This window comes from Erpetoichthys calabaricus, chromosome 9 (genome assembly GCF_900747795.2).
Source record: "Erpetoichthys calabaricus chromosome 9, fErpCal1.3, whole genome shotgun sequence".
Lineage (NCBI taxonomy): Eukaryota > Metazoa > Chordata > Cladistia > Polypteriformes > Polypteridae > Erpetoichthys > Erpetoichthys calabaricus.
This window is the reverse complement of record NC_041402.2, coordinates 43,967,689-43,982,409: the sequence shown is the minus strand read 5'-3', so window position 1 is coordinate 43,982,409 and position 14,721 is coordinate 43,967,689. Positions and strand designations below refer to the sequence as shown.

General features: G+C 37.2%; 1 protein-coding gene across 5 annotated transcripts in view; it reads right to left on the bottom strand.

Annotated features, from left to right (window-relative positions):
• The window catches only part of vrk3 (VRK serine/threonine kinase 3), a 69,046-nt gene extending 57,106 nt beyond the window's left edge, over positions 1-11,940 (bottom strand). For 4 of the 5 annotated variants that reach the window (XM_028809404.2, XM_028809405.2, XM_028809403.2 and 1 more), the window contains exons 1-3: positions 11,820-11,940; positions 9,519-9,683; positions 5,877-6,005 (exon numbers count right to left, since the gene is read on the bottom strand). In XM_028809404.2, coding sequence (XP_028665237.1) covers positions 5,877-6,005; positions 9,519-9,669 — 280 coding nt within the window. In that variant the 5' untranslated portion in view covers positions 9,670-9,683; positions 11,820-11,940. The remainder of the gene's footprint in view (positions 1-5,876; positions 6,006-9,518; positions 9,684-11,819) is intronic. The other variant, XM_051931523.1, reaches the window with a different exon arrangement.
• Between the last annotated feature and the right edge of the window lie 2,781 nt (positions 11,941-14,721).

The window sequence follows — 14,721 nt, the reverse complement described above, 5'->3', positions numbered from 1 at the left end:
CCAGGGGCATTTTCTGGAGCCTATCCCTGCTAGCAAAGGGCAAAATGCAGGAATAAATCCTGGACAGGGCACTAGTCTATCGCAGGGCAAACACACACACACACACAAACTTGGAACGATTTAGCATCATCAGTTCACCTAACCTGCATGCCTTTGGTCAGTGAAAGGAAACCCACTTAGACGCAGGGAGAACATGCAAATTCAACGTAGGGAGGGAACTGATATGCAAGGCAGCAACACTATGATTGTGTCACCGTTTCATCCTTTAATCACCATGAGTGTCTGAGTTATTCTAATCAGTATTATGTTTCAATTAAATGCCCTGCTTTCACACTTTTACTCAATAAATAAAAGATGTAACTGTATCTATGTGGTGTAGTGGCCAAATATTGCTGGTCATATAATCCAGAGCAATTCAACTAACTCACCTGTAGTTTTGTGAGGTATACCGGTTCATACCGAAAACCGTTTTTTATTTTTGTTAAGATATGGATTTTTCTTATACCGCAACACCGGTTTAAATAGCATAAACAACGTTCAGAACGTGGCGCAGTGGGAAACTGTTTAAGGGGGGACCTTTTTCACTGCTACACTGCTAAACACGCATGCAACGGAGTACATGCGTTACTGGAGTTATTGAGCGGTGAAAATGGACAGAGAACATTCTGAAACTGAAGCTGTAGCAGATGATAAAGTTGAATATGATGACACAGAAGAACTTTTGCTGAAAAAAGGAGCCCTGTCTGTTGTCTGGAGATACTTTGGTTTTAAAAAGTGTCAGATGTGGACCAAACAACTATTTACTGCAAATGCTGTCGGCTAAAGTTGTCGCCGGAGGTGGCAAAACAAGCAATTTGCTGCACCACCTTAGCCGCAAACATGCTTTGGAGTACCATAAATGTATGGAACTAAGATTGGCACCCTCCACATCCTCAGGTAAAAATGAAAAAGCTAGAGGACACTCGAGTCAGATGTCACTTGTAGACACGTTTGCTAGAGGTACTACCTACGACAAAAAAAAGCAAGTGGTGGATCGAGATAACCAACGCCATTACAATCCATATAGCTAACGGGTCAGTGGACTGAGATTGTTAGCATTAACAGAAAGTATAGTTGGTTTACAAAAAATATTTACTATTTATTTCTTTTCTAAGACATGTTCAGTGTAATACAACTTTTGACAAACACCAATGGATATTTTACTAAGTCTAAATGCCTCTTTGGATGGTTAAAAATATGTTGTCAAAATTATAATTTAAGTTGTTTGCAAACTTTGTTCAATAAAAAGGCTCTATATTTTGACTGCAACTGTCATGCAATGTGATTCCTTCTCTTCATTAGTGCCACCCCTTTGAAAACTATCACTTTATGGGACCATGCAAACCTGTATTAATACTTGTGTGCACATTAAAACGTTTTTTTGTACAATGTACAATTCTCATGACAGTGGAATAGGTTATTCTTAGCCAGTCTACTGCAGTTATTGCAGTGGAAAATGTGGTTAACATCCTCTCATGCATGGAAAAACAATACCGTCAAATACCATGAAACCAGTATAATTTTGAAAAATACCGTGATACAGAATTTTGGTCATACCGCCCAGCACTACTCACCTGTACTCATAAATGTAAACTATGCATGCAAACAACTGTGATGAACACGTTCATTGCAAGTCACCTTGGATAAAGGCATCAGCTAACTTTCATCCCTCAAGACTTTTTTAGGAGGTCATGCATTTAGTTACAGGGCCCCTAAATTGTGGAATGGTCTGCCTGCTACTATAAGAGATGCCCCTTCGATCACTCACTACTTCAGTTTAGCATATCCTGACTAAAGCTGCTGATTAGCTGTACATACTGCATGTCTGTTGTTAGTCATTAGCACTAAAACATAAATAATTGGACAGTTATAATTTGTACCTAACCCTCACCTCTTCTGTTTCTCTTCTCGGATCTCAAATGTGGCACTTGGTGGCACTGCTCCCCTGCCAAGTTGTTCTGCTTGCCTATTGTAAAGTCATCTCTGATGGAGGATTGCAGGAATTGTCGGGTATTGGCTGACCTCGCACTCACTTAGCTTTGGAATGGCCAATAGAGGGAGGCAGCCTGATGGCCAAGGTCTCCAGGACTCTGAACAAATCTAAATCATCTTATGTAATATTATACAATGCAATTTATTTTGTTGAATTAATGTTGAATTCTGCTCTGTACTTGTAATATTTCTATTCCACTATTATATTGTACTAAGAATTACTTGTGTTCTGTGTATTGTATTTACCTCCTTTTTTTGGACTCCCACTGCGTGCCCAACCTACCTGGAAAGGGTTCTCTCTTTGAACTACCTTTCCCAAGGTTTCTTCCATTTTTTCCCTACAAGTTTTTTTTGGGCATTTATTCCTTGTCTTTTTAGAGAGTCAAGGCTGGGGGCATGTAAAAGCCCATTGTGGCACTCCTTGTGTGATTTGGGCAATACAAAAATGTATTATATGGTATTGTATTTTACAGGCTGGCTTTTAAGGAGTATGGACCTTGGTATCAATACAGTTAAGATGATGGAGGTATCGTGTAAAGGCTAAGAAAATGGATTTTAAACTACAAAACTGCCCCTCTGTATGACCTTGGGTATATCATTTACACTTCATGAGGAAAAACTTTAAACTGCAGACAGTTGTTAAGTGTCTCAATATAAACAAAATCAGAAGAACGTGATTATCAATGATTTATAAACACGCCACCCTAAAATGGATACAAAAGTTACAAAATGAACACATAAAAGAATGGATTTTCTATATGTTGCTAATAAGATTAGCTGCTTAGATATGGACATAGATATGTGTTTAACATCAGACTTACTTTGAAATAAAACATTACAACAATTTAAAAAAACAGGCTACTCAACCCAACAGAGCTCATCAATATCACCTAAATATCACCTAAATCCTCCAACATCAAATTGAGTGGCACTGTGAACATCCTGAAAATATTATATAACACAATACTTGGTAACTTATTTCATAATAAGTCAATTTCATAAGTCTACTGTTCTCTGTGTGAAGAACACACATTTCTAATATTCCTGCAGTTTTTCTCCTAACTAACGTCACAGTGTACCTTTTGAAGAACTGATTGCCAAGTAAAACTACAATAATTCCTTTCATAATTTTAATTTCCGCAAGCACATAATATCTTAATCTGTTTGCTTAAATTGGACAGATTTTAATCTTTCAGTGTTTCCTCACGGCACATACCTTAGGGCATGAGTTACAAATCTTGGGTCCTTCTTTTATAGGTACTTTCAAGTTTCAAGCATTCCACTGCATATTTAACATTTTTTACTTACTAGATAAAAACCTTATATTATAATCTATCCTATCTAAATCCATGTTGACTTTTTACAAATACAATTACTATTGCCATGTGATGCTTGATCTTTTCCTTAATATTTTTTTCCATTAATTTAACTGTGGTGCCTATTGAGCTTACAAGGCCTATAGTTACTTAAAATGGTCCGACCATCCTTTGAGACATTTGTTAGGTATCGATCTGTAGGAATTTCCCTAGTATGTAGGAATTTTTGAAAAAAATACAAGTCAAAGGTTTATATACAATATGTACTCACTAGGCTCTTCAAGCACTCTAAGATAAATGTTATCTGCTCCCAGTGAATTGTATGATTTCAGCCTTCTTAATCTATGCATACTTCTCTTTCTCTCTCTCCAATTTCCAAACTACCAAGTACCTCCTTCGTAGTCACTGTGACTGCTGGAAAGTTACTGAGTTTTTCACACATGAACATATTGTAAAAATGCAAATTTAAAGCAGTCGTTAATTTATTGTCTGTATATTTTAATTCAGCCTTGCTGAATACCGAATACACTTAACCTTCTCTTTGACTGTGCTTTTACTACTAAAACACTAAAAATCTCTTTGGTTTATCCTTCGCATTTTCTACTGCCTTGTGCATTATACAGCCATTGTTTTTTTGCAACTTCTTCTACCTACTTGTCCATCTACAGCTGAGTTCGCTTTATATTCTCACTGTTTCTACAACTACAGGATGAACGTTTCCTTTACTGTACATAAAATCTTTCAAACCTGTTCTACTGTTTCACAATTAACTCAACACTTAAAAGCTTGGCTCAGTTTACCTTTTAAAGACTGCCATATCTGCTAAAAAGTTGACTTCTAAAACTAAACTTAAATGTTTTAGTTTTTGAACATGTTAAATGTATTAGTGTATAGATTTGAATGGTTCAATAACTACTATCCCCTGAAATTCCTTCCAGACAGAATACTACATCTAAACAGGCTTTCTTCTTGTAAGTGTTTTACACTGCTTTTAAAAAACAATCATTGATTAACTTTATAATATCATATTTTTTATGCTTTACTATCTGTAAAGTTCTGCAAGGAAATATTAGAGTAATAAAGTTAACGTCACTGTAATATCCCCCTCTAAACTTGCTTTTCAAGTATTATTTTAAAGATGCTTTGTTTAATACAACTAATAAAGTATCTTGTTATATTATAGTTGGAAACACTCTAAGTAGAATATTCATTTAATCTTGGTAAAGAGATTTTACTGGGACAGCATGGGGGTCCATTAATTACAGCTGCTGCCTCACAGTTCCAGGAGAATGAGTTCAAATTCCAGGCCCAGATATCTGTGTGGAGTCTGTACATTCTTCCTGTGTCCATGTGGGATTCTCTCCCGTGTACAAAATATATGCATGTAAAGTTAACTGGTGACTCTAAACACACCCTGTGCGAATGACCATAAGCATATGTGTAACTGTACCCTGTGATGCATTAGCATCTTGAACAGGGTTAGGCCTTGCATTTCATCAAATGATGTTGGCTCTGGGTCCTACAACCCCAAGATGATCAAAGCAGGTACAAAAAATAAAAGAATGTTGATCTCACACAATATATAAAAAAGAAATCTGACAGACCTATTTCAGATTAATCAATGATACATGTTAGAGAAAGGCTAACTATATTATACAGAATCTCGTATAGAGGTTATTGAATTGTCACGGGGGGGAAAAAAAAACATTCATAGAGGAAAAAAGGTGTTATTTTAAAGTTGATTATTCATTTATGCTATCTACATTTCTTGCAATTAAATTACATGTGCTATTAATGTGGACTAATGAGAAATTTGTTCAGAACTGCAACATCAGAAGGGAGTATGACACATTATCACAGTGCCACTTTACACAGACTACCTGGACTTAGTATAGAATACCACCACAATACTAAATATACAAAAGTAAGTGTTGTGCCACTTTACACAGACTACCAGGACTTATTATAGAATACCACCACAATACTGAATATACAAAAGTGAGTGTTTTATGTGTTTCAGTTTTACATACTGAACTGAACATTCTGACCGACTATTAAGCAGAAGAACTACTGTAGACTGCATCCCTACCTTACAATCACCACTGCAACTTAAACCTTTTTCCACATCTAACTATTTTTCTCCCTAGAAGGTGGCAGTGACCTAGACTCTCTCATTGGTTCATGTCCCAGTCAGAAACAAACTCATGAGAACACTAGGTAACAATAATGAGCAAAATTAACAGCTATTCTTAGCCATGAATAACATTTTGCATTGCAGCTATACATCATTTAGATACAATTTACCAATAGGTAGCTTACATAAGCAATATATGGGGGACAAACTTGATTTTCTGAATCTGTACACATCATTTGAGTGCACTTTCTGACCTAATTGCCTTTCAGATGACTATATTTTTCTAGTCTGTCCTCTTTTTCACTTAGGCAGGGCACTGCATGACAATACCTATATACTTTAAACAGTTGTAAGGGTGTGAATCTGGTAGACATTTTCAGATAGGACCATTTTACCTGTAGGCACAGCTTGGGATGACTGTGAACAGCTCTCCGCATCAGCTCTAGTCTTCCTCTGTTTCCTAGGAGAACAGGATGAACGGAGCAAAGGAGAGCGGGACTTCACAGAGACTTGGCTGGTAATACCTAAATGCAGGGAAAAAATATATATATATTTGTGTGTGTGTGTATATATGTACACACATATTGTACACAGTATATTACACTTAACGACCCACTGCAAGAAAAATCAAGAATACAGAGATATTAGCCTTATCTTTGTGCTGTATTTAAATATTTGCATTTCTACAATAAAAATACTAAAATCTAGCAGTAGGATAGCAGAAAATTAAATGTTAGCAACATATTTGCCCACCTAGAGAAATGAACCAAAGCTAATTATACTCTTAGTATTTCTCAAATTTAATGTTATAATATACAGTATTTTATTTTAACTATACTGTAGTCTGAAAAAGAAATTGTAAAATTGTATATAGTGCATTCATAAAATTGTTTTGCTTTGTTTTTCGTTTTAGTTTCTTACTGCTTTGTAGTTAAAGATGTGGTATAAAAAGATATAATATCAGGGATGATAATGATTGCCCTTACAACCAAAAGACCAAGGTCCATGTAGACTAAAGGTTTTGTTAAACTAATAAACAGCAGGGTGAGATGAACATAATGAGAACACAAAGGACTCAAACAAAAGGGAAACAAAACTCTCCTGCCTCTCTGGACCTGCCCCAGTGTGTGAACTGAACCCCTGCCTAACAGGTGTGGTAGCTCACTCACTTGTCACTTTAAAAAAAATCATAGCGAGTGCTGGTCATTCTGTCTCCCTCTCCTTCTGATTACATGCTTAGTTAACACAAGATCTTGAGGCAGCTTCAAACAGTACCCCAGGGTCACATCTGGCCAACCCTACAATAATTTCCAGGGTCAGGAGCAACTCTACATTTGCTTCAGTGTATACCAAGCAAGAATTTTTTCAAGTGACCATCTGATTTCTCTTCACGGCAGAAGGTCAAGCACCAGTAGTTTGTGACATTTTTAATTTGAATTGCCCTTTCAATATTGCTCCTCAGTTAACACTAGAATTACCAGAGCCTACAAAAAAACTCCGTAGATCCATCCCACCTTAAATCGCTTCTTAAATCCGTTAAATCGCTTCCTCTCCGCCAGTGTCTTTTGTCTTCTAAATGTGCAGATAATGACAAGCTGCAAGCAGCCAGCTATTCCATCCCCACACTGACTTAGAATGTGCACAAACATCTCCCAGCCCATGCCTTGATTGATTATCTGGGAGTGAAGTGGAGTTTTAGATTCAAAATAATAGATCGTTATTTGGAACACACGCATTTCATGTGTGTTCCGTTTCTACAGTAATCTGTGTAAACACATTTTTAAAACAGAAACGTTTTTCATATTCTAGTAGTAAATGACAAAATGTAGGCACAAGCTATATAATGTGTGAAGCCTGAAGTCCAAATATCAAAGAAACACTTTCACAAAAGGTACAGATATAACAGAACAAGTGCGCTTTTATTCAAAAATATAACTGCAGAAAAAAGCCACCTTAGCATGCGACATTGACACGTTATCACTATGACTGCTGCCATGGTGCAACAGTATCAGTTGCTGACTGGGAATCAAAAAGTCACAAGTTCGATCCTGCATGACTCCCTTTTGAAAAGTAAACTGCTCTTATTCTTACTATTTTAGAATAAAAACATACATTTTATTTCAGTCTGTAACAGCCGGTGTAATTTATGATACTTGTAAAGATTAGCTTTGTTTTTTTTTTTTTTCACTTTTCATTCTCTCAGTCACGTTCAGGATCCTTCCCTGCCCCCCCTCCCCATCTGACACAGCTATTTTCACATAAAGACGTAGCTCTGCAGTGTACTTGTGTCTGCATTCTCGTACCAATGCTTGTGAACTGAAGAGTCTGCGTGCACTTTTCGTGGCATTACACGTGTATTTTTTCAGCATGCCCGTATCACTCAATCACAGGAACATATGTTGATGTACAAGTATAACAAAACAAGTGCACTTCTATTCAAGACTATAACCGAAGAAAAAAGAAAGCAAGTTACAGTAGGCGGTTGATACGACAGCTTGCGTGCTGCAATGCTAAGAACTGCTGATTTCGGTTCTGTGCAGAAAACATCGTCGAAGTAATGCAATATTATTTGAAAACGAACAGCGTCAGATCAGGTGTGAACTTATAATGGCGCTGTTAAGAGTCAGATCAGAAGCTGAATAAGCTCCTGTTCTGACTCTAAATAAAAAGCATGAATTAATCAACAGAAATAACTGCGATCGACATTTTAAACTTAACGATTTACAGTGCATAACAATTTATAAATTTTATGTCCGTTTGAGGTTAAAAAGAAAAAAAAATAACACTTTCTCCTCAGCAGGGAATTGAACACGGGTCTCTGAGACACGGCTGGGCTGCTGCGCTCTGAGTCAGCAAATCTTAGCATTATGCCACAGAAGGTGTTGTATTGTTCTTGAACCTTTTGTGAAAGTGTTTATTTGATCTTTGGACTTCAGGCTTCACACATTCTATAGTTTATGCCTACATTTTGTAACATTTATTACTAAAATATGAAAAAGTTTCTGTTTTAACAATGTGTTTACACAGATTACTGTAGAAACGGAACACACATGAAATGCGTGTGTTCCAAATAACGATCTATTATTTCCACTCTAAAACTCCAGCAGTTCAGTCACTCCCAGATAATCAAACAAGGCATGAGCTGGGAGAAGTTCGTGCACGTTCTGCAACGGTGGAGGATGGAATAGCCGGCTGCTTGCTGCTTGTCTTAATCGGTACATTTAGAAGACGAAAGACGCTGGCAGAGAGGTGAGAACGGTTTTAAGGTGGGCCGGATCTACGAGTTTTTTTGTAGACTCTGGTTATTATGTTTTATTCATGCTGATACAAACAGCAAATGTCACAAACCTCAGAAAATGACCTGATGATAAAACTAAGTTTTAAAAGTGTGCTGTTACAAAAGCAGCTTTAAAGGGATTGTATAATTGGAAATATCCTGAGTAATTATGGTATAGACTAATTCACACAGCCCTGTGATAACTGTTTATTTCCAATTTTTAATATTGATTTGAAGTAGTATTTACGTTTTAGTTGCTGAACTGAAAACTGACCCCATATCCACCCCCCCCATACCCCCCACCCCCCCTGAAGCAATAAAAGAGGATCAATATAATGCTGTATTGGAGGGGAATCCCCTACCCACCAAATAAATTAAAATTCAGGCCCTGATTTTCCTTTCATGTTTCAGCCCTAGCCCAAAGTCTTTAGGTAGTACCTTGTGCATACAGAAGACATAGTTCTCTCTGGTAGTGTCCATGTACTTGCACTAGCATGGCAAGTTACATTTCACTTGGCAGTGAATGCTTGTTTAGTTTCAGTAGCTTGCCTGGATGGTCCAACCCCTGCCCTGTGTCTCATTCTCCTGCATACAGTTCCCATCCCAGCCATGTCCCTTACTACAATACTTAACCATTCTCTAAGGAAACAAATTCCATTTTGCCAGGATAACAAGTACAATAAAGCTATATCTTTAAATAAAAATGTCTGTCTTTTGATAAGAATGTTTTAGTAGATCTTAACAGAAGTCACATCTCTACCTGTACTGGATGGGGATACAGTGATTTGGGAGATGGTTGATGTCACTGGTTCCTCAAGATCCTGACGTGGTAGTAGCTGTCCGCAGGCAGGACAAAACTTAAAGTTTGGCTCTAGCTTTACACCACAATGGGGGCAGAATTGAATAATCATGATAGCAAATGACTCTGAAAAAATTAAGGAATTTATTTAATTTTCACAATAGTCAGGATGCACTAGATCACTATTATCAAATTATACAGTAACCCTATATCACTCACACAGGTCCAATGGGCTATTAAGACAAGAAAGTCATGAAAATAATAAATAAAATCAGAGTGTCTATGACATTTAAGCAAATACTCGTTCATGATGTAAAAACAAAGTACTCAGAAAACAATTTAGTGTATTTTGTCAGAAAAATTTCATCTGAATGAATTATAAAAGAAATTTGATCATTCAGTGATAGCAAAGCATAACTTAGATGATTGTACACTGATTATTTAATTCTTGTTATTTATTATTTGAAGGTCACAGTGAACTTTCATATCTCTGAATGAAAAATTCAGTTGGCCATGTGGGACACAATGTATTAACAGTATTTCTCCAATAAAAGAAAGTATATAGTAAGATATAAAGAAAAAGCAGAACTGAAAAACAAATATATACTTTATAGTTGTTACTGGCCCTCTTCATTACTGAATAAGCTAAATGCTGATGGTTTGAACAATCTGTTAAACCTTGCTATCTTTATGTGCATTGCAGAATAACATCACTTATCAGATTGCTGAAACAGAAATTGAATTGCAGAGGGAGTATGGAATGATTAAGCATTTGAGGGAGCATTTTTAGGATAAGGCCTGAATATAGCAGATGTTTGACTAACTGCAATCACTCTGTTTGTTACATTTTACTTTTAAATTGAGCGCCCATGTTTCCATACATACAGATCAGACAAAGGGGTACAACTCTGCAATAAAGATATTTAGAAAGCGGCTAGCGCTGCAAGAAAATGCCTTAATAACTGTAGGCCTGTAAATCACAAAGGAAATTCTCCATTTATTTGAGCAGCATTTATAAGGCAGCACAGTAATTAGTGCTGCCGCCTCACAGCTCTACAGTCCTTATCCTGAATCCTGGAGTCTGCACATTCTATGTCTGTGGTTTTCTTCCCACCTCCCAAAGTGATGTGTCTTGAGTTACGGGGAAACTGCAAATTTGAAACATTAGCTGGGTTGGTTCCCACTTTTTACCTTGGACTTTTGCATAGGTTTGCATTACAATATAAATGGATGGGCTTTTAAAATATCCCAGCAATTAATACAGACACATCTTAATTTTCCTGTTTTATCCATTGAAAATAATGGTAAACTTTAGTCTGTTTAGATCTCCATTACATAAACCTGACTGAACAGACATTAATTGCCTTTGGAGAGCATCTGAGTTACATTTAGAGCAAAAACTACAAAATACAAGGTAGCCATGACTTGATAAAATATACCATGCATTAACATGAATTGTGCACATTTGACTAGTATGTCGGTTTTTTTAATACTAAATACGTAAAACAGGACGAAATGCTAACATGTATGTAGTAAGTTGTGTTTTCTGTTTATTGATACTCAAATCCATTGCAGGTAAAACCAAGCACATCAGGTACAAGGCAGACACCATTTATCAATCACCGGCGCACAAGGCTTAGAATACATCAACCAGAAATAAGGACACACATTGATCAGTAGCTACCTATAAATAAGGGCTAACTAACGCATAAGACAACATTTAGCAGGTTACATTATGATATTGTCTCTAACCGCCTGCTTTATATTACAAGTCAGCAACTGCACCGAGGTTACTGTAACCAGAACTTTTAAATGGGCCTTCGGTGTAAACAATTACCCATTTTTTTCTTCTCGCATACATTTATGACAACCAACCAGAATCTGTCTCTGCTAAAACGTTAAAGCATTCAACAGCACCGACCAAGATAAAATGTTTGTTATTTGTATCAAGCTCTACGTTAGAAATATGCATATTGGGTGTGGACAACGACATGCTTCGTAAGAACTACGTATGTTTCGACGAGTACACTAATTCATATACAGCCATTTTTCCAAAGGATTGAATATACAGTACATAGCTTAGTCGTAAATACATGCGCACATACATTAATTACGACATGTTCTGCTAAAACTTTCAAACTACCAGAACAGTGTCAGCGGCTCTCCGCTGGGAAACTCATTAACTTCAAAGCAAACCAAACATACATTTGCGCAAGTACACTGACACTTTGGTTTTAACATTTTGAGAAGCACAATGCATACCTGCTTCCTAAATCAAGCCAAGACTCTATTTGATATTTCGGTTTTAGGGGAAGGGGAGAAAGGAGGCGGGGTGCTCTTCGCGGCTGACATTGCACCTCATCGATGTCAATCAAGTATCCAACAGGAAGTAGCCGCGCTGTACTCCAGCCCAAAACGTACTTACGGCAAGCTGCGAGGTTCAATTGCACTGCCCGAAATAAAGCGTATTTATTTTGTGTGGGTAGAAAGAACTAAGAACTTGATTTTATAAGTTACAAATGCAGTGGCTGCATTCAAGACCTGCGGAAGACACGGCAAGAGAGCATAGTGCGAAATATTATTTCACTTTTTACATTTTTATTACTGTATTTCAATTCAGGCTAGGAATCCCTGATAAGCAAATAAGGAGACGTGTTGTATCCTAATATTCATCATGAATAGCATGACAGTGCAAAAAATACAACGAGGATGCGACAAAAATACTTCTGGCCACTAGACCCATTTGACTCTTTATTTTATGCAACAACTGTGGGTTCAAAGGATTTATGTTGTTCTATTGTTGTATACGGCATACCCGGGGCAGAGTGGGACTTTCTTTTTTAGCCCTGGAGGGGCTTTTTTGAGGGGTGGGCATTATTTTTGGGCATCTTTCTATGGAGGATCCTTGGACATAAAAAGTTAATTAAAATTATAAAATTAATTAACATGAAAATCATAATGGTTGTAAGTGTCAAAAAGAGGAACATATTAAAAAAGTAGAGTAAAATCATTCCCTGATTTAAAAATAATACTGAAAGAGAGGGAGAGAGAAATTAATTTAGCTAACATATTATTGCAATACTTGTTTGTAAACTACATACTTAGTCTCCCCCCCAGGTGCAAAAATAAACAAATTTTTTGGGGAACCCACCCTTGAATATGCAACATAAAGTTGTCCATGTGAAAAACGTGATGATCTTAAATGAACTCCACAGTACTGAATACACTGTCCCTGTGACTTGTTGATTGTGATGGAAAACAGAAGTCTCAGTGAGAGTTGTAGTCTCTTAAAACTAAATGGGAGATCCGTTGGAATAAGAGGTATCCTTGGAATGAAAACTGTTTTGGCTTTTCCCTTTCCTGTCAAGATAGTAGCTTCTATCACAATGGGCAACATTCCCCCGACAGCAGCTGACTCAGGAACAGATCCGGCCACAACATGGCAAAGTCGTATAGCAGTCACATTCTTTTTTTGACTCCGTAACAGATCCGTCTGTATTCCGGCAAGCTCAGTTCGTGCTTCTGTGGGAGGGGCAAATGGGTCCGCCCACATTTCGTTATGTGTAGTAATTGACAGTTCAATCTCTTTCCGCGAGAGCTTAAGTTAACGTGAGCGTATCATGCTTATGTTTTGAGTTCGCGCTCAAATTTGCGCGCCACAACGAGCAGTTTGAAAACATTTACAAAGAGAACGGAATTGTTCTGGGAGGAAGTGAGTCAAAAATTCATTTTTAAAAGTTATGAGAAGTTCAGCAGCTTTTTATATATGTGTCGCCATCATAGCAGGTTAAAGTGAAATGTAATGAATTATATTAGCATCTCACTGTAATAATTTTTAGTATTTGTACATATTAGGCCACGATGTTAAATTCCTGTGCAGTTTATTTTAGCCTCCACCAAATAAGGGTTAGTTGGCGCTGTGTTCAAAATTATTTTTTAAACGTTTTGTGTTGAACGTGGGCTTATTTCAGATACGCTATAGAAAAAAAAGTGGTCTAACCTTTTTGTGTTTCATTGTAAGTGGCTTCGTGACCGCTGGAGAGGGTTGCTTTGGTGACACGTGAAAGCAGGGGCAATGTCAGAGGACCGCCGAATCGAGCGCGACCTGCAGTCAGAGCGGGGGAAAAGAGGGTTGGATGCATGTTCGCCCAGCGAATACGGGGAAATTTGGTTTAGGCGACCCGCCGGTCACGAAACACTTTTAATTGAACGGACTTACGCCTGTGGTAGTTTGTTTTGCTTTAGAAACTTTTTCAGTGTTGGTTTATTTTAGCTTATACAATTTAGTCTTTTCTTAGTTCTTCGCTTTAATAAAGTGCCAATAGGATTCAGGTTGCACCCCTAATTTGTACAAAAATTACATGATAAACATATATAAAGGATTTGTTAAATGTAGATACAAAAAGTACTAACATTAATGTGTTGTTATTTTAAATATTTTAGTAGAATCCTGATGGGGAGATATACTTTAGCAACATTTCACAAGCATAATCTGTACATTACATGTATTTTCTCTGTCCTTTAAAAGTGAATGGTTGTGAATATTCAAATTAGAATGGTAAATATATATTCACGTATATGGTAGCTTGGCTTCTGCTAAATAATAAAAAAAATCTTTGTAAATTAATTAGTGTCTTTTTTGTCATATTACAATTTAAGCAATATAGGTTACAATTTAAGTGAGGGTGGCATGGCAGCAGTGCTGCCTTGCAGTAAGGAGACCGCAGGGTTCACATCCCAGGTCTTCCCGGCGTGGAGTTTGCATGTTCTCCCCATGTCTACATGGGTTTCCACTGGGTGCTCCGGTTTCTTCCCACGGTCCAAAGACATGCAGATTAGGTGGATAAAATAAATTGACCCTAGTGTGTGCTTTGTATGTTTGTTCACCCTGTGATGCACTGGCACCCTATCCAGGGTTTCTTCCTGCCTTGCACCCTATACTAGCTGGGATAGGCTCCAGCATCCCCCACAACACTACTCAGGTTGTTAGAAAATGACTGACTGACAATTTAAGTGATATGGAGGCATTTACCTGTCAGTGATGATTTCATTTATTATTTTTCTTTTAGTGACTTTTGTCTAATCTTGGTACACATTTAAAAAGCTGTTAATTAAATGTGTTTGTAGGTCTGTTTTATTTAAGCAAGGATCATCTGCAGTAGTT